At 34.8% G+C, this 25,737-nt stretch overlaps 1 protein-coding gene across 5 annotated transcripts in view; it reads right to left on the reverse strand.

Annotated features, from left to right (window-relative positions):
* Positions 1 to 286: 286 nt before the first annotated feature.
* The window catches only part of TET1 (tet methylcytosine dioxygenase 1), a 104,996-nt gene continuing 79,545 nt past the window's right edge, over positions 287 to 25,737 (reverse strand). For 3 of the 5 annotated variants that reach the window (XM_054572436.1, XM_054572438.1, XM_054572433.1), the window contains 7 exons: positions 18,922 to 19,133; positions 14,878 to 15,028; positions 14,459 to 14,545; positions 10,697 to 10,786; positions 9,141 to 9,278; positions 5,811 to 6,159; positions 287 to 1,296 (listed from right to left, as the gene is read on the reverse strand). In XM_054572436.1, the coding sequence (XP_054428411.1) occupies positions 287 to 1,296; positions 5,811 to 6,159; positions 9,141 to 9,278; positions 10,697 to 10,786; positions 14,459 to 14,545; positions 14,878 to 15,028; positions 18,922 to 19,133 (2,037 nt within the window). The remainder of the gene's footprint in view (positions 1,297 to 5,810; positions 6,160 to 9,140; positions 9,279 to 10,696; positions 10,787 to 14,458; positions 14,546 to 14,877; positions 15,029 to 18,921; positions 19,134 to 25,737) is intronic. The other 2 variants (XM_054572439.1, XM_054572437.1) reach the window with 1 other exon arrangement.

Genomic DNA, 25,737 nt, shown 5'->3' on the forward strand with positions numbered 1-25,737 from the left:
TTAATTTAAAGCACCAAACTGAGTGATTCTATCAAGGTTAACACCTAACCAAAACATTTCTTTATGTATTTAAAACTATAAAACTTTTATTTTCGCTTAAAATGTGCACCTTCTACCAATTGTCAAAATATAGTCACAGTTAAGAGATACCCACCCTTTTTTTTTTCACCTTAGCCTTCAAATGGGTGAGATGAAGATAGAGTAAACGACAACATGACTTTCTTTTAACAGCACCTTGAAAAAATACACTGCACTAGCAAAGGCATTAAAAAGAGGAGAAAAGCCTTCAGACCCAATGGTTATAGGGCCCTGCAACATGTGTGAGAGCATAAGGGGACACAGTGACAACATTGTCATGGGTTAATGTTAACGCTTTATGAGAAGGAATTTGGTTCAATTCATTAACTTCAGAGGACAGTTGAGGACCCTCATTAGCTGCCAGATCTTTCTGCTCTGAGGACTTAATTTTCTTATTCTTAGCTTCTTTAGCTTCAAACTTAATCTTGTTTAGTTCAAAACCATGTTGGGGCTTATTCAGGTTTTTGTGCTGGTAGAAGACAAGGGACAGGCGCGTAGGGTGATTCCGGTTTGGGTGTTCGACAGGAGTTGTGGCATGAAGCTCTCGCCGGGCACACTCAATCAAAACCGAGCCGTGAGCAGGTGCTATTGCCACCCCACCAATATTGGCATCCAAGAAGATGTGCTCACTATCTGACCAATACTCATCAATGTGGGGCAATTTCTCCTCAGCGGGTGACAGGGGGTCATCTGATAGGGGGTCATCTGATAGAGGCTCATCCGCTTCAGAATGCTGCTCATCTTCTTCCACCAGAGAGGAAGCAAGTTCAGGAGGAGAGGTGATGAGTGGGAGCTGCTGGTTTGGCTGATTAGAAGGTAGCTGCTCAGATGGACCAGTGGGAGGCTCAGAATAAGCCCCGGAATCTGACATGGGAGTAGACAAGGTGGGAAGAGGACTCACCTCATGAGGCTGTGCAACTCCAGTGCCTTCCCCAGCAGCAGCACTAGCACCACTGTGTCCTGCAGAAGGCATCGTGCAGTGAGGATTGGTACTTCTTTCTGAAAACCCGCACGAAACTGACGCATTGCTTTTAAAAGATGTGGTGGTCGAAGCAGTCTTCGGGGGCCAAGAGAAACCTGGAGACAAGCTCGCCTCTCTCGCTGGGTGAGGAATGGATGGGGTCAGTGAGTAGGTTTTAATGTTGTCTGAACCTTTGAAGATAAAATTGGGTTCAGCTTCACTTTTTGTTTCAGGTTGCAAGGTCTCCGTTTTATTCCCTAAACAGAGAAAAGGATACCAAATGTGAAGGTAAGTACAAGCTACTTTTGGTAATCGCTGATTTTAAAGAGTATTTTTAAAGAGTACAAAGAATAAAAAAAAAAACACTGGTGATGGCAATGTTGGCCAGTTTTGTTCTATTTTCTTTAAGTCAAACACACATGCGTACATTAAAAATGGGATGTAGTTGGTAGCTTTTTCACCCAACAATTTTCCTTAAAGAATTTCTTTACTTCTAAATAATCATAAATAAATAAACAGATTTCACCAGAAGGATGCCACTGTATAAAATAGTAAGATACTACAAATGACCTAATTGGCTATGAAGTAAATATTAAATACATTAGAATATAATGCAGGTGATAATATGATGACATATTTAACTACACAAGGATGTGTTTAGATAGATTTTACATATTGCATAATCTCATTTTTAGAAAAGTAAAAGTAATAGTTTATAAGTATTTTGGGGCAAGGAAAGCCTCCTAACTGGCAAAGTTTGTTATTAGTGAAGGGAAGTCAGAGAGAAAAATGTTAGTTGAAAATAAGTGATTTGTAACCCTTAAAAACACATGCCTTTAACCTTGTTTCTTTCCGTAAGTACTGTAGAACATTGTTATCACACCGTTCAGTGTGGGTAACTGCTCTGACATACCCACACAAACATTACATGAAATGAAAATACTCTTGCTGACGACATTCTCTGTTTTGAAGTTTCAAAAACATTTTGGAAGTGCAAAAACAGTGAATTTTAGGACTGATAAAATAGAAAAAGTAAAGTGGCTATGTTTTAAAATAATTAACAACATAATAGCAAACATCTCATTCAGGAGATCTGCAATTTTCCTCCTAGGTGATACAACCTAGACACACATTGGTTCTCATTTCTAGAGAAGAACTTATACCTAGGACCCAAAGAGGGTATGTCAAAAGACTCCAGCTAGTATCTATTGCGACACCTATTATTATGGAGATTAAGTTGTCAACAAATATAAATCATAGGAAGGAATGTTTAAAATAGTGATTCATGGAGTTGAATAAAATTTGTAAAAGAAAGATTATATGGATAAGATTATATAGGGATCAAAAGGTTATATGCGAAATATTGTACATGTGGTTACTAATAAGGTATATACTATTTAAAAACTACATGTAAAGATGTTATTGGGGAATGATATGATTGTTATTTACAAGTAGCATGTAACCAGTTATGTGAATCTTAAAATAAGATTTAAATATTGCCCACAAAATGAAACTACAGGCAAAAAGGAATGATAATTCTCTCTGCCTTCCCTCTTCACTATCTCTTCATGGAATTTTTTCCATCACTATATAAATGTCTGCACTGTCATTTCTCTCATCTCAAAAAAATAAAAAATAGAACAAAAACAAAAACAAAAGACAACCTCTCTTACAAATATAAAGATCAAAGAAGTTAAGGAATACCCTCTAACTCTAAGTTTGAATATCAGTATAAATTCATGGTGTATTTTTTCCTTTAGGTTCCTTGGAGAAATGGCCGATTTTAGATATGGGGCGGGATTACATAAGATGAGCCTGGAACATCTTGTCAGAAAAGATGTTATCAAAGATAATTGGGGTCATGACAAAAAAAAATTCAGAAGGCAGCGTGGTGGGTTTCTACTGACTAAAGATGGGACAATTTGAGAATTGTTTTCAAAAAGCATTTTCAAACTTAGTTGGAGGAAAAAAACCCTATTTAAATGCAATGTAATAGAAACTTTTTTTTTAAACCCACAAGATCAAAATGATAGTAAATTTTTAAAAAATTGACCACAGTAGAAGATGCTTGGGAATTGACTTGCATTCTGAAAACTGACAAATAACAACAAATAGCTAAGCATCTATTCTGATTTCCCTATATGAACTATTCTTGAGAATCAACAAGTATTGATAAGGGCAATACTTCTTTTTAAAAGAAGATGAACCAACAAATGAAAAATTAATAATAGATGTTATTCCTCCTAATGAAATAAACAATACAGAATATAAATGTATCTAAAATCATTAGGTAAAAAGCTGATAGGGAACAATATAATCAGTGAATTAGGATGGTAACACTTGACTCATGAATCAGGCTTAACATCAAAAAAAGATATACCATCAGACACTATGCATATCTGGATGTGAAGAAACAAAAATGTAAGAATTACAGATGGTGCTCTTGCCATATTAATTTTCAAAGAAAAACACTGAAGTTGAATTTGTCTCTACAGGACAACATTTTCTACTATAATGAAAAAAGAAAAAAGAGAAAAAGAGGAAAAAAGTAAGCCTTAAATTAAAAAAAAAAGGTACAGGAGATATATCAACTAAATATAATGTGTGACCTTTCTTGGTCACCATTTGGTTACTGATTTACACCAACCAAATGTAAAAAACAAAAAAAGCAACCAAGAGACAAAGGAAACAATTTGAACACTGATCAGTATTAAGGCATTCTTTGATTTTTATGGTTTGTTTTAGGTATTGTGGTTATAAAAATGCCTTACCTTTTAGTGATACATACTGAAGAATCAATGGTTAATGGGGTATGACTTCTGCAATTCATTATAAAAAAAATTTTAAGAGGTGGGGTCTGGGTATGCGTACAGGTGAAATTAAAATGCCTATATATTGAAAAATTTTAAAACTGGGAGCATATGAGGGACATGGGGTTCATTATATAATTCATTCCCTTTATACATTAAAAAAAAATTCTACTTAAGGAAACTCAACTGTATAACCTTCACTTCATTCAATTCATCTTCATTATAGCCAACTTACAAGAATTTCTCCTAATTTTTTTTCTATAAATCTACTTCATTCTCACCCCACTCTACTGAAATGAAATCGGCTCTAGCAGGACCTCTAATAATAACCTTCAAATCTAACGGTGAAATAATTTCAGTCTTCATCTCAGTTGACATACGAGCAGCAGCATTTGACATAGTTAACTACTCCCTCCTTGAAACACTACACTCTTGTGGTTTCATTCCTACCTCACCAGACAGACATACCACATCTCTCTTGCTGGTTCTTCCTCATCTCTGAAGTATCTACAGATTAACTATTCTCAGGATTTGTCCTTGATTAAACTTCTTTTCTATCTCCTTTAGTTTCTCTGTGATTTCATGCATTCTCATGGCTTGAAATACTATCTCTACAAAATTGACTTCCTAAATTATACCTCCAGCTTGACCTTATCTCAGAACTATATTCTTCTTCAACTGCTCATCTAATATGTTAGACTCAAATGTCTGACAGAAGTAAGCTGATCTCCCTCTATATCTTTCCAATTCTTTTTTTCTCTCCCCATTCCTCATGACATGTTGATAGTTTCTCCAGGCCAATAACATCAGGGTAAACAGTGATACATTTTTTGGTCCACACTCCAAATTTAACCTATCAGAAATCCCATTCACTCGTATCTTCAAACCATATACAGAATCAGACATTTCTCATATCCTTATTAGCCACTCTCATCCAAACTGCATCATCTCATCTCTCTCCTGGGTGGTTAGGATAGCATCTTTATGATCATTGTCCTTTTCTAGTCCCTGCCCCACTTGAGTCTAGTTTTAACCCAGGAACCAGAATGTTAGGCTTGAGTCACATCATCACGCTTTTCTATCCTGAAATCTCCAGGAAACTTCCTCTCACTGGCAATAAAGAGCAAAGTCTATACAGCAATCTAGAAAACCTGAGATGAACTGCTCAGATCCCCTCCTACAGCTCTGATCTCATCTCCAGCTCGTCTCATTTCACACTCGCTCCAGCCACGCTGGCCTCCGTGCTTCCATCAAGTATTCAAGGGAAGTTCCTGCCTCTTGACTTTTATATTTGCCATTTTCTCTGACTGGAATGCTCTCTCTCCAGATAAATGCACTGCAGATTCTCATTTCCTGCAGGACTTTACACAAATGCCTCACTCTTTGTGAATCCTTCTGACAACCCTATCTAAATGAAATTCTTTTACAGCACCATCTCCCCTCTTTTTTATGGCTATGTTTCCAATACCCAGCACACTTCAAAGTGGTGCTCAGTAGTATTTGTTGAGTAGGTTACTTAAATTGATGCTAAAGGTGATCAAGGAAGACTTCAAGAAAGTGATGTTATTTTATGTATGCTAAGGAGTCTACGTCTTCAGAATAGATGAGGACCAAGAAAAGTGTTGTTTTTTTTTTAACATTAACAGAAGAAAATATTATGAAATACACATGGGTCACTGTTTTTGTTGACTTTTGGTTTTGTTAAAGATATTGAAATATATTTGGTGTGTTATATATAGTCTGAACTCTAAACAAGCTATATTAAAAACAAATGACATGTCAGAACAATTAGCTTCCTAAATTGATTAATTGATATCTGACATAAAGACTTTCTTCCTATAATTGCCTCATTCCTAACAGCAGCGGAGATAAAGGAGAGGAAAAATACAGGGCAAAGGAAACTCCAAACTTCTGCCAAGACAATTTGTGCACAGAAAATTAGCACAGTGTATAGACCTCACCTAAAAGCAACAGTGATGAAGCCTTACTGTTGTTTGTCGTCGAATTATTCTTTCGCTTAATTCGAGGAATGAATTTCTTCTCCACAACCCTTATCTTATGTGCGAGGACCTCTGTCATCATTGCTGCTCTTTTCTTCCCAGAACGAGGAACTGGCTGAGTAAAACGTGTCCTTTTTTTAGGGCGGGGCGTGAGGACCTCGATGGCCCCAGATTTGATCTTGGCTTCCATTCCTTCCCTTGAGCCAAATTCATCTGTGTCTGAAAGTTTATAAAGGGGTAGCACATGCAGCTGCTCATCTTGAGGAATAACACCCAAAGAACGGTTATCTTCTCGTGTTAAAGTACAAACCTGATAGGAAGAAAACATGAAATGGAAAATATAGGTCCTGAACATTCATCATAATTATTTCTACCTTCTTATTGTTGCCATAATGCAAAGGAACTGTATTCTTGTTCTATTTTTAATTGGTTACTACTAGCATATTAATTTTGAATAAAGGTCTTCTATATTAAAGCCACTGAATGCTATTCAATTCTAGCAACTAATTTATTGTTTGTAAGCAGACCATTATAATTTTGAGTTGATTTTTAAAGTAAATAATAGTGTATATTTTATGTATTTTATAGTATTTTAAATATTAGGCCTTCTTTACATTATTCCATCTTAACTGCCTAAGTTGAGTAACAGTTAGTGAACTATTCACTACCTTCATATTAAATATTAACTACTGAGAAGATATTATTTGAGTCTATAAACACCTTATTTCTTAATATTTGAATGTCACATTCCTTGGGGTAGAGGGAGCTTAATTATGGAATTTTCTAATTTGCTGTGTTTTCCTCTAGGATATTTTCACATTTATCTGTAAGTGAAATTTATAGATAATTTTCTCTACCTTTTTTCCAGGATGATTTTTTCAAAAGATTTTATTTATTTATTTTTAGAGAGGGCAAGAGAGGGAGAGAGGGAGAGAAACATTGATGGTTGCCTCTTTGCATGCCTCCAACTGGGGACCTGACCTGAAACCCAGACATGTGCCCTGACTGGGAACTGAACTGGTGATCCTTAGCTTTGCGGAATGACGACCAACCCACTGAGCAATGCGGGTCAGGGCCAGGGTGAGTTTATTTCTTCAATAAATAAATTGGCAGGTATTAATGAAGCAAAAGAAGAATCACAAAAGATTTCCTTTTCTAGTGGAATTTATATATTCGACTTGTTTTAAAGAAATAGCTAAAGTATTTCATATCTTGATAAATTTTCTCTTTCTGTTCCATTTTGCTTCTATTATAGTTAGGATCATATCAATAACTTTACCTGACATTATTTAGGACATTAATTAGGACAAATTAAGAAAATTCTGTCTTTTATATAACCTAACTCTTGGTCCTTGTCCTTTATTTTATTCATTGTAGAGAAATGAAAATACAGAAAATTCCTGACCTTTATGCCTAATAATATTCTTCATATGCTACTATTTTTATAATTTTCAAGTGTTATTAAAGATCCATTAAAAGCACAGCCAGTGGTTTCATTATTTTTTATTGAAAACATTTTCCTAGAGTTAAAAACTCTTTCTAAGATGGCAGAGATGTTATAAAACCAGAAATAAATTCAATTGTCAGATTTGATTTCCAAGATTGCTCAGATTGGATGGATACAAATGATAAAGTCAAATAGGCTGAAAGTTTTAAAAATCTTACTCTTTTCTCAGTGTTGATGGTTACATTTACCAGCATGTCTTGAAATATCAAACTCTTGAGTTCAATATTTTAAAATTTAATAGCTTAAAAATTTGAATCTTTCACTAGTAAAAATTTACTTCAATCTCTTTGTCCACAGGAATATTAAGAAGGGGACAAGGACTAGACATGAGGAATATAATTAGAAAATTAGGGAAAGGGGGTAGAAGAAAAGGTGACAGTAGAATTTTAAGAATTCAGGTGTTTGAAGATGGGGAAATTTGGAATTAGGTCAGGTCTAGGTGTGAGGCTCATAGCATAAATAATGAAAGCAGTGGAGAAGAGCAAGTGCTGAATAATAACATGAAAAGCACAAGAAAAGAGCAACCAAAAGTTGGTTTCTCATTTAGTTTGACTGTGAACCTAATACAGCCTCATCACAGATATTCCGGAATGAGGCAATTCAGGTAAAATGTACTAGCCAAGTGATGATGATAAGCCACTCTCTGGCTCAGAGTCATCTGGAGAGATGACTGTCCAGATAAAAATTCCAACATTTGGAAATAACACCGGTCTCAAATACTATAGTCATAATCAGTGCAGAGGAATGATATGCAAAAACTTATTTTGTCTCCTTAGTATATCACTGACAGACTTCACAGGACAGTGATGAATCCGATTGTGCATTCCAAATCAGTTAAGCCTGTAGCTCTGTCTTATACTGGGCCAACCAAACATATTGGCATATCACAAAAACAGAAGCAATTATTTTCCATTAATCTGTTTTACAAGGTTAGAAGAAAATAATTACTTGAAGCAAACTCCTTTCCCTCACACCAAAGGACTATTGCAAGATTTTACCCTGGATATTTTACCAAATTTAAGTATCTCTTGATTGACTTCACACTACAAGCCTGTGATTCTTTTCATGGCTATAAACACTAGATGCACAGATAAATGCAAATATTCTAATATTTTTTTAAATGTTCATGAAACTTTATACACACTAACATTAAGAACCAACGTGCATTAAAGAGATGATAGATTAATTTGGCACAGTTCCCTCATAAAAACGTTGAAGTATAGATGGCAAAAAAAAAAAAAAAAGAAGAAGAAGAAGAAGCATTAAGTTACTTAACTTCCTGGCTATCAGTTTGATGGCATAGAATTGTTGCTTTGAATAATCACATAATTTCTACGTACCAGCACACATACCGTAATTAAATATATAAGTCAATATATATGTTGAAGGCTAGTTCTAGAGGAAATTTTTTTACATAGAATTTTATTTAATTTTAGAGAGGGGAATTGAGGGAGAAAGAGAAACATCTACATGTGAGAGAACAATGGTCAGTTGTATCCCACACGCCCAGGGCCTGGCCAGCAATCCAGGCGTCTGCACTAACCAGGAATCGAAACAGTAAGCCTCGTTTGCTGGACAACGACCCACCCAATGAGCCATACCAGTCAGGGTGCTTCTGTAACATTTTTGGAAGTACTTCAATAATAATTTATATTAACAATATACATATATATATGAACAAAACATACAATATGATTTGTTACAAGTCATATTTAAGGACCTCGGCCTAAGCCTAAGCACACAGAAATGGAACTTTCAGAATCAAAAGCCAGACAGGTACATACCACGGTGCTTCCGTTATTCATGTTGTGAATGTCCCTGTGGGGATGGGCACAGAAGTCTAGGCAAGCAGTGACCCCAGAGAAAGGACGACCTTCTTTGCTGCCAAGCCGACATTCTCGAGCGACATGTTCATATTCCACCTTAAAAAAAAAAAAAAAGCATTACACACAGTTTAAGAGACAGAAAGAATCAATTTCAGTAAAGAGTAAAAACCACTTCATGACAAAATTCTAAAGTTACTTACAGTTTGTAATTTGAGAGATTTCAGAAACTAGTGTATTATTGCAATGACTGTGTAGTTTTAGTGACATTCAAGTAAAGAGTTTGAGAATACATGGGTAAAATGATAATTACTATGACTGAAGGCAGAGTAAGAACATTAATACCCACTGGTTATATACATCAATAAGTACAGTAGCCTAAATCATGCCATTAGGAAGAAAGACTAATGCAGTGCATTAATCATATATGCAGAGTTTTCAATGTGTATGAAAAGTAAATATATATACATATTTATGAAACAGTACAGAAAGTAAATTTATAAAATTTTTAAATGAAAAGCTGGAATTTAACAGAGCATGTTATTCATAATACAAATAGATTTAAAAATATTAAATATTTTTATTTTTAAATAAAATTTAAAATTTTTATTTTTTTATTAAAAAAAGATTAAAAAATAGGAACCTGTACTTATGTTTATAATTGAAATTTTTTTTTGCAAAAACCAATGCATAGTAGAATAACAAATTGATTTTCCTTTCCCTCTCTAAAAAAATTTAAAAAATCAACAAAAAACAACTATAGTTATTCTCTAATTTGTCAGATACATGATTTGTAAATATTTCCTCCCATCCTATAGTTATCTTTTAAACAATTCACCCCCTCCCACAATTTTAGTGAGATATCACTGACATATATCATGTAGTTTAAGGTGTTCAATAGATGTATGTATTGCAAAATGATTATTACAATAAGGTTAGTTGACATTTCAATCCTTTTGTGTAGTAGTAACATTTAAGATCTCTTGATTGTCCACTGCTAGTGTATAGAGGTACAATGATCTTTGCATATTGATCTTTCATCCAGAAACCTTCCTGAACTCAATAATTAGTTCTAATTGTGTATATGTGTACGTGCCTCAGTATTTTCAACATACAGGATCATACTACTGGCAACTATTGTTAGTTTGTTGAGTGTTTTTATTAGGAAAGATTGAGTGCTCCCTGCTTTTTCTACATCCATAGAAGTGTCATGTAGTTTTTGTCCTTTGTTACACTAATACGGTATATTACTAAATATTGGTTAATTTTCATGTGTTGAACTAATCACACATTCCCGTTTTTATAAGTTTTATTTTTAGAAGTAATCATAATTCTGTCATGAGTTTTTAATTCATTTAACAACAGTACTTTAAAAAATACTGGATAGAATTTTAAAGCTGTTTAATTAAAATAAATGTACTTCAAAGTTCAAATTGGAAAGGTTTTCTGTAACAGTAATTTTGTTTACATAGGAATTTCAACCATGGCTAAGAATACCATAAAGTCCCAAAACGTACCTGGTTCTGGTAAGCAACTGGAGCATACTGCTTATAAATTGGAGCTAATTGTGTGGCCAAACTCTGTAAATTTTCTTCAAGGTTTTTTTCCTATAGGAAAAGACAGTCCATAAAAGTTGTTTCACAATGACATGTAAGGTGAATTTAAGGTTATGAAAATGATATGTAATTGATGCACAATTCATACTTACCCTGATAAAAGAGCTACCATAGAAAATAGCATGGGTTATTTTTAAAGAAAATATATACAATTAGTGATTGTTAGGCTTAAATTTAGTCTTTTAAAACTAAAATTCTATGTTATAAGTTAATTAGAAATCTAAATGGTGTTAGTAGTAAGTTGCAAAACTGTTCATGCTGCTAAAAATGAGAACTGTATTTTATGTATTTACTCAATGATACTAGGCACTTTAAGTAAATAAAGACAAAGTTGCTGCTGGCACAGGGAGACGTCCAAGCAAAGAATTCTGACACAGTGCAAGAACTTTCTATAACAGAGATAGGAGAACAATGCACAGAAGGTGCACAGCATGTATCAGATCCTGTGCTAAGAGCTTCAAATGTAGTAAGTAGGCAACCAGTGTTGTCTTTTCTACACCATCAAGTCTACAAATTGAGGAAGATTCTGTGGGACTGTGAGGAACCTTAACATTAAAATCTGGATTGCTAATCCCAGCCAGGTAGCTCCGTTAGTTGGAATATTGTCCCAATAAGCCAAGGTTGCTGGTTCAACGCCTGGTTAGGGCACATACAAATATCAACCAATGAATGCACAAATAAGTGGAACAACAAATTGATGTCTCTCTCTCTACTTTCCTCTCTCTCTAAAATCAGTAAAGAATTTTTTTCTTAAAAGAATCTGGATTGCTACTAATATTATTGTAGAAACATAGGCTTCTTCAAAGGAACAGGGTTATGACAAGAATGTTCAAAATGTTACATCACTGATGGCAGTACAAGGTATGAGGCAGAGAAGAAAGATTTTGAAAACAATAGTTGAAAGACCATTGTGATAGTTTTTCAGAGATAATTATAATCCTAAATCAAGTCAAGGACTTGGTAAAAATGATCGGTCACATCAAAGGAAGACAATTGAAGGGGACCAAAGAACAAGAATGAAGGAGGAACTTAAGAAGTTTTGAGCCTCCTGTCTCATTTGAAATTTGGTGGATACCAACCAAGAACACAGAAAGAAGACTTTCATACAGGTCAGATCACCTCTGATACACGTTAGATTATTATAAAAGCCAAAGCCATACAGCAATGTAAACCTAAGAAGTTAATTCTTGACTGCTTCTAACAAGCCTCAGTGGTGGCAACTGTAAAGAATCAGTGATAATTCTTTGGGTTTCATACTGATGTATGTTGATGCTTCCATTGAAAATGACATTTATGTGCATAGGGTCTATATCTAAATTACTCTATTCCTTTTGTCTGTGTATTTCATTATCTGTTACTTAATATAGTTTAATAAATACAGTGAGGAAAGTTAGGATCCTACTCTAAAAAGACATCCCGTCTATACAAACATTAATTATTTTATTTATTTGGGGAAAACTTTAGAATTATGACTTAAATACCTGTTAAGAAAGATTTTTACTGTTTCATAACACTTGAAATACTGGGTGGCATGGTTTAATTGTGTTTTTCTGCAAGTAAAATATTATCAAATATCCAGTGTCACAAATCAGACTGTCATCTTATAAAAAATTACATTTATTGAGTGGAATTGTTGGGGGAAAAAGGGAGGCAAATAGAAACAAATTAAGCAAAGATTGTAGAGCTGATGACTGGAATCATTTTATGAATGTAAAGTTCGTTTATATTATAAAAATATTGACTTTCTAATTGCTTCTTTAGAATAAATGTATATTTCAGATATAAACGCTTCTTACCAGATCTTTACCTGTTGGGGCTCAAGCCAACATCCCTCTACTCTTCTCACCCTATAGGTGATCTCAGGGATCATCAAATCCACATCCATGGCTACAATTACCACCTGGACCACAGATTACCCCAGACTTTTTATTGAAAATCTGAGCTTCAGATTTTTATTCACCTGATAATCCCCATTTGGAATTCCCAAAGGGAATCTCCAACACATTGTTAAAAAACTGAATTCATAATTTCTCCTCTACCAACCTGGCACTATTTCAGTGTACCCTTTTGTCAAGGAACAGCACCACTATCTAATTTTTAAAAATCTTCCCAGACCAACCACTGCTCATCATTTCCTCTCTCACAACCATAATCCAAGCTACTATTATCCCTTTGCTGGACTATTTTCTTGCTAGCTCATTTTGCTAAACCCACTCTTGGCCAACTGCAATCCATTATTCAAAAGGCAGCCATAGAGAACTCTTTAAAAGACAAGTGTAATTATATTACTCTCCTCCTTAACACCCTTCAATGATCTTCCAAAATCCTGACAAGGCTTACAAGGACACTGCATGCGCCTCACTCTCCTTTGACTACTGAGCTTCATACTAGCCTCCTCTCAGTTCCTGGAATGATCAATGCTTTATCCCGTATCGTAAGCACTATGTAAATGTTAATCATTATGAATAATAACTATGAGCAAAAGCTGATCTGACATTTATTAATTATATAATAGTATCACTATAGAATAAAAATTTAAGTCATGTCAGTATTAGTAATATATTTACATGTTAACAGTTTCATCATGTAATATTTGGAAAGAAAACACAATGGGTTAATTTTAAGGGCGAACTGACATCACATTATCAAGTGTTCTGACCTTTGAACATAGCGGCTTTCCATTATCAGGTGTTTTATATGTCCTTTACTGATTTTTTGTACTTTTCTCCCTAAAGGTCTAACCCATTTCTTGTTAGACTTCCATGGTATAGTATAACACATTATCTGCAAATGATACTTCTCTCTCTCAAGTCTTTTTCTTGTTTTATTGCAATAGGTGGAAACTCCAGAAAATGCTAAATAATTTTAATTACCAGTTTAAAGGGATCATTATCTATTTAATTCTAAGCTTTTTCAAAAGATGTTATATTTGTTGTATTATGGATATAGTTGGATTGATTCCTGTTGTTTTATTTTCTTTTCTATTTATCCTGTATCCCAATGATTTTGTAAATGGATTGCTCGCTTTTAAATTTTCCCCCACAACTAGTTCAAAGTTATAAATTCTATTTCTATTCATCTAAAAAAAATTTTAAACATGCACTTTATTAAAGATGTTTTTCTGACTAGAGCAGTGTTTTCCAAGCTGTGGGTCATGACTAATTAGTTGGCCAAAAAATCTGTTCAGTAGGTCACAACTAGTATTTCAAAAAGAAATGAAATTTTATAAAAAATATTATACTGCATCCTAGAGATCCTTAACAATGACTATATTGGATATTAACTTTTAATTTTTTAAATTTTTTCTTTGTTACATATATTAAGGCTAAGTCTTCTATCCTGATAGTTTTGTTTAAATTATTTACTTCTATGTATCTGTAGAGTGGTATGTAATAGAAAATATTTTTACTCTCGGTCACAGCTCAAAGTTTGAAAAACACTGATCTTAGGGTTAATCAGTATCTAAGTTCTTCCCACTCCAAACAAAGCATAAAACATCACCACACTTAGTTCTTGTAGGTGCCCCACCCCCTCCCACTACCTACCCACCCTTGAGTTGTTAAGAGAATGGAATTATACTTATAGGTTGTTATTTTTAATTTAAAATGTAAGTACTCAACTTATTTAAACTTAACAGTAAGGTTGACTAATTTCTTTGCTCACCATGGCCTCGTGTCCCGGACAGATTGCTTCCGGTCTCATATATCTTCTTTCTGGATTACGTCCTTTAGTAATTCTTTCATAGTAGCTCTGTGGGTAGTAAACTTTCTGAGTCTTTGAAATGTTTGCAAATGGCTTTATTTATTCTTCCTACTTAGGCTGGGTATAAAATTCTAGATTCTTTTAGCAATAATTCTCTCTGGGGTGAGGGGAGAAGGAGGAAGGAGCCAGGGACAATTGGAATTTGGGTTAATAAAGACTTCACCTAGTGTATGTAGAATTTTAATCTATTTACATAAGTATATATTTTTACTGTTTTGTCACTACTTTTTAATATTTAATTTTTTACTATTTAAAAACATTGTAAAGAAATGCACTTATACATTCACTGTATAAATTAAAAGGTTAAAAGAAACACTTACATGTAAGGGAGAGCTTGGATCAATTCTAAATCTTCTAGGGCTTGGGCTTCTACCAAATTTGCAGCCATTGAAATACATACTCCATGAACAGCCAAAAGAGAATGAAGCTCCACAAGTCTCTGGATCAATTCCTTGACATGTACAGGTACGACTGTAAGATGGTAATTGCAAGGGAATGAACTGATAAAACAGGCCAATACTTCAGACAGAACATTTCAGGACCATGTAACTTTTGAAGTATAGATGGCTACTAAACTGATTTTAACACATCTCTTTTAAGGCTTATTATATCTAAAGTACTGTTAATAACAAAACTAACTGTATGTGAATAGAACTAATTTTTTAACTACAATGTTTGTTGAAGACTGTAAAAATTCAAATAAATGATATTAAAAGGTAGAGATCAGAAATACTCATAACCTTGTTTGATTTGAAGATGGTCTCAGGAGGGAACAGAGAGGGCTTGGATTTTATATCCTAGATCTCCTCCCTATCAGAAATAAAAACTACAGCATCTCATGATCTATTTAGGCTTTATTTAGCTCCTCCTTCTATAAAATGACATTGATGCAATCCTCTGAGGCGGAAAAGGATAGTATATATTGTATGTGAGATCACTTCATCAATCTTAAGGAAAGCCTTTATGAATGTCACAACAGAAAAAACAGAAAGCCTGTTTCATTTGGTAACTTGGTAATTTTATCACTGTGGAGCATTTCTGAAGCCTTAAAATAAATTCTACAGTAAGGATGACAATGATTGGAATACACATACAAAGATATGAAACCAAGTAATATACACTCAGTGGTTCCTATTTGCATAATGCTTGAAACTTGCAATAGTATATACGTAGCACTTATGCAATGCCTTAAGAGTACAAACAACATGGAAACTAGACATCTGAAAGTGAGTACTCCACAGAGTATGCAGATAATCAAATTATAATGTTGTACACTTGAAATTTATGTTATTAGCCAAAGTTACCTCAATAAAAAAAAATACATTTTAAAAATATATGAAAAACTATAAAAATTTCAATCAAAACTGTTAGTATTTTTAAATTGTGAACATCATGAAAAAGCCCAATATAACACTGAATATAAAAAGAAAGCATACTAAAAGGATCATTCAAGAGTCTATGAAGAAAAATAAAAGAGGAGGAATGGTTCAAATATTCTCACCTCCTCTAAATCTTCTTACAAGGATGAAGTATGTTTTAAAGGGGCAAGATATTGCAATGACTTGATAAGGGAAAAAAATGGGATGCAAATGGGATAAAAGGAATTAATTTGAAATTGCAGAGGAAATTAAAGTTGCCAAACAGAAAACTTATTTATTTAAAACATCATGGAAATAATACATGGGAAGCAGAGAAAAATACATTTAAACTATTGACAGTTATTTAAAAGTTAAACACACAGGAACTTGAAAGACTGCAAGTTCTAAAAGGGCTTGTACAAAATATCTGAAACAGTCGACAACACTGAAATGGGAAAAATTGACTTATATGCCCTAATATTATGGATCCAGTATACTTTTCTTGCCAATAATTCCTGAACTGAATCAAATCAGGCAAAACAATCAGGCAAACCAAAATTGAGCAACAATCTACAAAATAAATTATTTTTTCCCTTTAAAACTGTCAATGCTGTGAAAGACGAAGAACTGAGATTAAAGGATTAGGAGACTAAAACACAAAACAATTTATTCCATCCACTGTAGAGTGAGGGAAAATTACTATAAAAAATAATATTGGGAAACAGGTAATATTTGACTATGAACTATAAATTAGATAAGTTTATCTAATTTAAAAAATCAAAGTTAAATTTTCTGATTTTGATCATTATCCTGAGGTTATATAAGAGAACATCTTAGGAAATACCCTCTGATGTATTATTTAGAGGAAAAATGCATAAAGTATGCAACTAGCTCAAAAAAAATCTTAAAAAGTATTAATAAAAATAATATATTAATTTGTGTTTATGTGTGCCTATGTGTATGAAGACACACATAAACTCTTAACAATTACATAAGGGCTATATAAGTGATCCCTAAGGCATTCTTGGATATTTTCTATAAAAAATGCTAGATCTACATTGGGTAAAACAGAATTACTGAATTCTTGAAAATATTAAGTAAGACAATATATGTTTATCCTTTATAGCAGTGTCTTCATATAAGAAGTTATTTTTACTTTGTACCCAACATAACAAAATAATTAGACATTAATGCCCTGTTCAGGTGGCTCAGCCGACTGGAACATTGTCCCTTACACCAAAAGATCCCTGGTGGAGGTACATATAGAAGGCAACAAATTGACATTTCTTGCTCCACCTCTCCATTTCCCCTTGTCCATCACTAAATATATCCTCATGTGAGGATTTAAAACAAAAAATCACATTGATGTTTTCCTAATATTGAAAAAAAAAACAAACAAAAAACAAAGATGTACACAGGTCCTGACTGGATAGCTCAGTTAGTCAGAGTGTCTTTCAGATAGCCAAGATGGGGGTTCTAACCCTGGTCGGGGCACATACAAGAATCAACCAATGAATGCATAAATTAGGGGAACAAAAATCAATGTTTCCCTCTCTCTTCCTCTCTCTCTAAAATCAATAAAAAAAAATGCACACATAGTTGTTGCCATTGAAAAGGTAAAAAAAATAATTAAATAAATATATTTAAGTATAAATGAATGTTTTGGTACATGTACAAATCTTACATGAGGATTAGAAGAAATGACATTATATTTTTTATAGCTTCTATAATGACATTTCTTTTTTTTTAAAAAAAGAGCCCTATTTGAGGAAAACTACATAAACTACTCTTGAAGGACACACAAGTAAACTTAATATCATAAAGATGTCCATTTATAATTTAATGCAATCCCATGAGAAATATCATTAGATTTATCTTAAAACTATAATACAATTTATTATGAAGTTTATTTGGAAGCATGAAGAAAAAGAGAATTAAGAAAGAAAGCCTTGAAAAGGAGTAAAAATGGTGAGGCGCTATCAAATATTAAAATATATTATGAAGCCTCTATAATTTAAGAAATGTGGCACTCAGTATCTGAAAAGGCAGGACAAAGATACAGTATTCAAATACAGTTAAGTAGCATTTGAAATCAAGAAGAAAAGTAGTACTTTTAGAAAGTAGTGTTGGGATAAATGGAAAAAAAAAGATAGAAATTAATCTCCTCTTCCTACCATCACATAGCATAAATTTTAAATGCATGAGAGATTTGTGCTTTAAAATATATATGATTTCAATGTTTTAAAAGAAAACATGGGCGAATTACTCTATAAGTTCAGAGATAAAAAAGGTCCTTGAACACCGTTCAATATTGAGACCCAAGTACAGTTAAAGATAGGTTTAAAAAAAAGAAAGCTTTAGCAAAATATGACACTACAAAATTAAAAAAGACAAGTGGTAAACTGTTAAAACCATTCACTATTTATATCGCAAAGAGTTTACAGCCCCAATATATAAAAGTAGATTTCTGTAAAGTGGACAATCCTTTAGAAATATGGGCTGGAATAATTATCAGATGGTTGATGAAAAAAACAAACAAAAAAGGGCAAATAGCTCTTAACAATATGAAAAAATTTTTTCACTCATAATATGAAAAATGCAAAATCAAATATAAACTGATGTAATTTATCACCTATTAAATGGGTAAAAACTCAAGTTTGACAACATATTCATTGGCAAAACCATAGGAAAACAGATACCCTCTGACATGCCTAGAGGAAACGCAGAGTGGTACCACTCGCGGTGGAGGCTTTTTCTTTATGGAAAAAATGCTCTCCTCCGGATTCTTGGGGTGAGTGGGATAAGATATCAAAGAAAGAAGCAGTAAAAGAACATTCTAATGGTAAAGATCCTAAAATGGTCTTAACTCACAATGAAATCATGTCTCTTAAAAGAAATGGTCACTCTTCTTAGTTGCACAGTATTTAAAATCTTGTACTTAATTAACAATTCAACATTATAAATAGAGGTCTGAGTGTTAAAACAGTACAAAACAGATATGATTACTTTTCATTGAGAGTGCATCTTCGGTCTGTGGGATGACCATTGTATGACTTTAGGTTTTCGGTAAGCTCCGTATACAATCTGTCTGCCATGGGAAGAGGAATGCCATCCCATACCATGATGAGCACCACCATCACGGCTGTGGGACAGTGGTGGCCTGTCCGCTGCCGAACCAAACAGAGAACTTTCTCTTCATCGCTGCTCCTTCTTAAAACCTGCAGAAGCAGAATGCATTCGTTTATGGAAAACAGGAAACCTAAAGTCAAATACAATGTGTATTGCTTTTAGAGCTCTGTGATACTGCATTTTATCTTTTAAAATTACAACATCCCAAAGGGTTGAAGCCTATAGGACCTTTCGTTAGTTTCCTCTTCAGAACTCACCGCAGTTTCCCAGGTTACTTGACTAACAAACAACAGGCAGAACAGAAATCTGTGGTATGTGGTTATTATTTGTAAAAGCAGGCCAAAACAGCCTGTGTTTATTTCACTGCTGAAACAGTTTTCTAAAAGAGGTAACTGAGGATCCTGTGGAAAAGAGCCTAACTGCTTTTACACAAATGTCCCAACAGGACAAATCTAGCTAGATGAAAATAACCAAGGGTTTCCAACATTAAAAATAAACCTGAACAATCAAATTTTAACATTTGAGGAAAGTTATGGACCTTCTCCTTGAGTGAATGGTTTCCTAAATAGAATAATTATTATTTAAAGGAATGTTTCCAATCTCCTTTCCACACCATCACTAGGAGTTACCATACCCATTTCATCATAAGATTAAAGTGACCAGCTGACATGGTGAACGTAAAACAAAACAATCCATTTTGAGTATTTATCCATTTAACATTCGTTATATCATATTCATAGGGTGCTGAAAAGACTACAAAAGTATTTAAAATACTGCTCAGTGGTCCTAGTGTTATAAAAAAAAATCACACAAGAATGTTGGCACAACATGAAATCATCCACCTCTGTTTAAAACTCCCTCCATGTATTACAAATTTACACGGGAGACTGACCGCATTAATCAGTATGTAATAGATAACGGATAAAACTGTCCAGCCCTGTGACCAAAATGGAGCAAACAATAGCATAACATTCCACTTTTTTTTGCTAAAATATTATCTAAACTTGAGGCGAAAATTCTTAAGGTGTTAAGTTACCCAATATCACTATCTTCTGTCACTCTAGATGGTTAACAACCGTTGCGACCATGACATACCTTGAGTAGAGTTGGTTTTAGGACCTTTCCCCTAAACACAATTATTTCTATTAAAATTTTTTTCTATATTTATATGTCCTTTATAGGCAAATAAGAATATATTTGCTTTAAAAAAAAAAGCTTAAATACAGAATGACAAATATTGTACCAAACAAAATTATAAAAGATAATTTTCAAGTTGTCAGGACTACAGCAAAGTGTATTGATCCATTCTTTGTATGGAAAATGCTATTTATTCATCCATCGTATTTGTGCTTTTGCCAGAATTTTTTCAAATTTCCTTCAGAGAACAATAGAAAATTAAGCAAATGAGTATCTAAATTCAGATCTAAGTTCAATAAATTGCTTAAGTGTTACTATGACATGGATATTCATGTCTACTCAAACCTCACACCTTAAGTCCTAAATTCCAATGTGATTGTAAACATTACAAGGTGGGGTCTTTGGGAGGTGATTATGTCACAGGTGGATTTCTTACAAGAGTGGGATTAGTGTGTGTGTTTTTTTAAAGATGTTATTTACTTATTTTTAGACAGAGGAGAAGGGAGGGAGAAGGACAAGGAAACACACCAATGTGTGATTGCCTCTCATGTGCACCCCCCCACCCCCGCTCCACCGGTGACCTGGCCTGTGACCCAGACATGTGCCCTGACTGGGAGTTGAACCAGCATTCAATCCACTTAGCCACACCAGCCAGGGTGGGATTAGTGTTATTATACGAAGAGACCCCATAGAGCTTCTAAGCCAGCTTCTTAGCAGAGCTTCAACCATGTGAAGACAAAGAGAAGAGAGTCCTCACTCAACTATGCTGGCACCCTGATCTCAGACTTCCAAACACATAACTGTGACAAATAAATTTTTGTTGTTTCTAAGCCACTCAGTTGGTGTTTTTGGGTTTTTCTTTTTTTTTTTCCCTTACAGTCTGAACTGAGTAAAAGATCTGTAAAAGACCTCTGACGCTCTGGCTGGTGTGGCTTGGTGGATTGAGCCCCAGGCTGTGAACAAAAAGGTCGCCAGTTCAATTCCCAATCACGGCACATGCCTAGGTTCTAGGCCAGGTCCCCACTGGGGGTGTGCAAGAAGCAACCAATCAATCGCTGTGTCTCTGGCTCATTGAAGTTCCTCTCCCACCTTCACCTGTCTCTAAAAAACAAATAAAATATTAAAAAAAGAGATCTCTGAAAACTGTATGTTTATTGGAAGAAATTAAAGAAGATTTAAATAAATGGAGAGAGATAAGTAAATGGATGTTCATAGAATAATCTTTATTATAATGATGTGAATTTTCCCCAAAGTGATTTCTACATTTGATGCAATCCCAATCAAAATGTTATCAGTTTGTTTTGGTTAGTGATAATTCACAATCTTGTTTATATAAAAATGCAGAGGACAAACGATGGCAGCACAGATAAACACAGCTCAACTCCTTGCACAACTACATCAAAATGACAACAAAATTATAGAACAACCATTACCCAGAGCTGTCAAAAATCAAGTTGAATGGAAGTCTGACAACTATGGAATTAAAGAAAACATATTGATCCAGGCTGGTAGGAAGGATGGAGATGCGAAATGGACTGGTCCCACATCCACATCCACGTGTGGTAGAAAAAATTTGGGAGGGATATCTCAGGAGTAAGGAGTCCCAGCCCCACACCAGGGCCGCCAGCCCAGAGTTCCAGCGCCAGGAATCTTCTGGCTGCAAAAACCAGCGGGGATTGAGTTGGTGAAAGAAAATACTGAAGTCCCAAGCAGCTCCCCTTAAAGAACCCCCACATGGACTTATTTAGACACAAGCCCTCTAAGCTCCAGCACTAGTGTAGCAGCTTGAAAGGTACCAAAGGCTTAAACGGAGGAACAAAAGAGTCTGGAATCAAGACAAGAGATGGGGATAGCTTTCTCCTAGGAAGAAAGGCGGGAAGAGGCCACTGTCCTTTTCTGAAGCCTGCCCCCACAGAGCCACAGAGCCACAGAGCCAGCTGGTAGGTGCCAAATATGAGACTCCATTAACCTGACTAAAACTATCTGCCCCACCCTGGAGATCCCTAGGAATCTGTACCACTCAACTTACAGCTGTTAACAGTGGCTTTTTCATATGAATGGCTATTCTTAGCTCATTCTTCACAACTTCCTAAATCCTCTCAAACAAACAACAGCTGGCCTCACTGAGCCCCCACACCCATACCTCTTGGTAAGTGGCCCCAGGCTTGGCACTAGCAGCAGCCAACCTATATTCACAGATTGGCTTTGCCTGGTAATCTCCAAGCCCAGCACAAGTAGCAATCATCTCAGATTGTTTTGTAGCTCAGGCAGGTTGCCCCCAGGAAAAACACAGGTGGGGCTGATTTTGGCCTGCACCACCTGGGAAACCCCAAGTCTTATGCACTCTCTGGACAGCTACAAACCACACTGAAGCACTGCCACCCTGACCCTATACGGCTGATCCTCCACGGAGTGTGAAGGTTGGTGGTCAGCGGTCACAGACAGTCCTTGCAGCTGACTGGCCTGGGTAAATCCCTCTTATTGACCTGCCAATAGCAACCAAGGCTCAACTATAAGAGAAGGGTGTAGTCAGCCCACACAGAGGCTGCACCTCTAGTACGCACCTTGGGTGATAGGGGAGGCTATGCCACTGGACCCTTCAGGACATCTACTACATTAGGACATGTTATCAAGACAAGGAGTCAGTCATAGCAGCTCTACCTAATACATAGAAATTAACACAGAGAGGCTAACAAAATGAGGGGACCCCCCCTAAAAAAAAGATCCAAATGAGAAAACAGATCAAAACTCCAGAAAAAGAGCTAAATGAAATGGAGAGAATCAATCTAGCAAATGCAGAGTTCAAAACACTGGTTATAAGGATGCTCAAGGAACTTAGTGAGGACTTCAGCATCATAAAAAAAGATCCTGTAAGAAATGAAGGATACACTAATTGAATTAAGTACAATTTAAAAGGAAATAACAGTAGAGTGGATAAAACCAAGAATCAAATCAATGATTTGGAATGTAAGGAAGCAACCAATCAGAACAACAACAAAAATAATCCAAAAATCAAGGATGATGTAAGCAGCCTCTGGGACAATTTCAAGGGTTCTATCATTTGCATCATAGGGTTGCCAGATGGAGAAGAGAAAGAACAAGAAATTGGAAATCTAGTTGAAAAAATTATGAAAGAAAACTTCCCTAATTTGTTAAAAAGAAATAGACATGAAGGTACTAAAAGAACAGAGAATCACAAACAAGTTGGACCCAAAGAGGAACACACCAAGGCACATTATAATTAAAATGCCAAAGGTTAAAGATAAAGAAAGAACCTTAAAAGCAGCAAGAGAAAAGAAGTCAGTTAACTACAGGGGAGTTCCCATAAAACTGCCAACTGATTTCTCAAGAGAAACTTTGCAGTATGGAAGGGATTGGCAGGAAATATTCTAAGTCATGAATGGCAGGGATCTAGAGCCAAGATTGCTGTATCCAGCAAAGCTATCATTTATAATCGAAGGGCAGATAAAGAGCTTCCTTTACAAGAAAAAACTAAAAACGTTCATCATCACTAAACCATTATTATATGAAATTTTAAAAGGACCTATTTAAGAAAAAGAAGATCCAGACTGTGAACAGAAAATGGCAAAAATACAAATCTATGAACAATTGGATCTAAAAAACTAACTAAGCAAACTAGAGAAACAGAGAATGATCGTGGATATAGAGAGCATTTTGACTGTTACCAGATGGGAAGGGGAATGGGTGAATGGGCGAAGGGGTTAAGAAGTACAAATAGGTAGTAACAGAACAACCATGGGGATATAAAGTACAGTATAGGAAATGGACCTTACATGGATGACCCACGGGCATGAACAATGGTTGGAGGACTGCCTGAGGGAATGGGGTTACTAGGTGGAGGTAGGGGTAAAGAAGGAAAAATCAGGACATCTCTAATAGCATAATCAATAAAACACAACTCAGAAATACTCTGCATCTGTTATTTCACTCTATCTTTAAAATTATTTGAATAAGAGAGTTCTGGGTAGATATTGTGATGTCTAATCTTATCTTCCTCCTATTGATTTCTAGAGACATAAACAGCAAGAGCAAATATCAGGGAAAAAATACTGCTGCAATTAAATTTGCAGGGAGAAATAAAGACCTTATGCTCTCTTTGGTCTTATGCAACTTTGAAAAGTAGCTTATAATTAACAAAATTTTAGAAAAGCATAGTTTGAGCTCCAATTTGAAGAGAAGCAGTAAATCTCTTCGTAGAAAAGTCTTTTATTCTACAAAGAAGAAAACTTTCAAAATTCATGGAACCAATTAATGAAAGAATCAACCTATTAAAGCATAAATAAGTCGACTAACAAGTCAGTGTTATTTCTCTATCTCTCACAAATCAATAAATTAGCTCCGACTGGTGTGGTTTAGTGGGTTAAGCATTGTCTTGAGCACTGAAATGTTGTCAGTTTGATTCCTGGTCAGGCACATTCGGGCCAAAGTCCCCAGTTGGAGGAGTGTGAGGGCAACCAATCAATGTTTCGCACATGGATGTTTCCCTCTCTCTTTTCCTCCCTTCCCCTCCATCTAAAAATAAATAAAACCTTATAAAAATAAAATAAATTTGGAAAATGTCAATGAAGAATATTAGAAATTCTCTGTAGTATTCTTGCAACTTTTTAGTAAATCTGAAATTATTTTTAAAAAATGTTAAGAAAAGCTACAGGCAGATCTTTGGATGGAAAGTACCAACTCATATGATTTGAAAAACAGGCCTCTGTCAGAAAAGATGTAAGAAGAGCAAAGTATTTGTCTTTGTGTAACCTGAGGATAAACAATGGGGGAATTTATATATAGGGGAAAAAATCTATTTTCAGTTAAATTCAATCTGTGGAATAATGAACATTCAATGTATATTAAGGTGGAGACAACCTCCTAAGTAAATTGATGTGAATTACTAAAGTATGTGAACTTAGATAAAGCAATTAGCAGCCTAGTCCAAACTATTATCTAGATTAGGGAGATGTCATTTTGTCTGATTATGATATATTGAGAATTGTTTGTAATTACCTGTAAAGCTGATTAAATAACAGTGCAAGTGTAATTATAGAAACACAAAATTGAGTGTATATTATTAATAATAGGGAAATATTAGGAATGGAGTTTTCTATCATAATATTGTTTGTTGGGGGGAATACATTAGCCACATACCCCCATCAACAGTTTCGTTTTCCAATTTCCATTACCTATGGACAACATCAGTCTAAAAATATTAAATAGAAAATTCCAGAAATCAACAATGCAAAAATTTTAAATTGCACACCATTTTGAGAGGCATGATAAAGTCTCAGGCTCTCCGGCTTAATCCAGCTTGGATTGTGGATCATCCCCTTGTCCAGCATTTTCAAGCTATCAAAGTTCCCCACCCATCAAGTCACTGGGTATCTATCTCAGTTATTGCAATGTTTATGTTCAAGTAACCCTTATTTTATGTAATAATGGCCCCCCAAAAAACAAGAGAAGAGTTGCTAGCAATTCAGATATGCTAAAGAGGAACCCTAAAGGGCTCCCCTTAAGTAAAGGAATGTATAGTAATATATAGGGGGAAAT

This window comes from Pteronotus mesoamericanus, unplaced genomic scaffold, assembly GCF_021234165.1.
Source record: "Pteronotus mesoamericanus isolate MK-2021 breed Mesoamerican mustached bat unplaced genomic scaffold, CSHL_Meso_final contig_24, whole genome shotgun sequence".
NCBI lineage: Eukaryota > Metazoa > Chordata > Mammalia > Chiroptera > Mormoopidae > Pteronotus > Pteronotus mesoamericanus.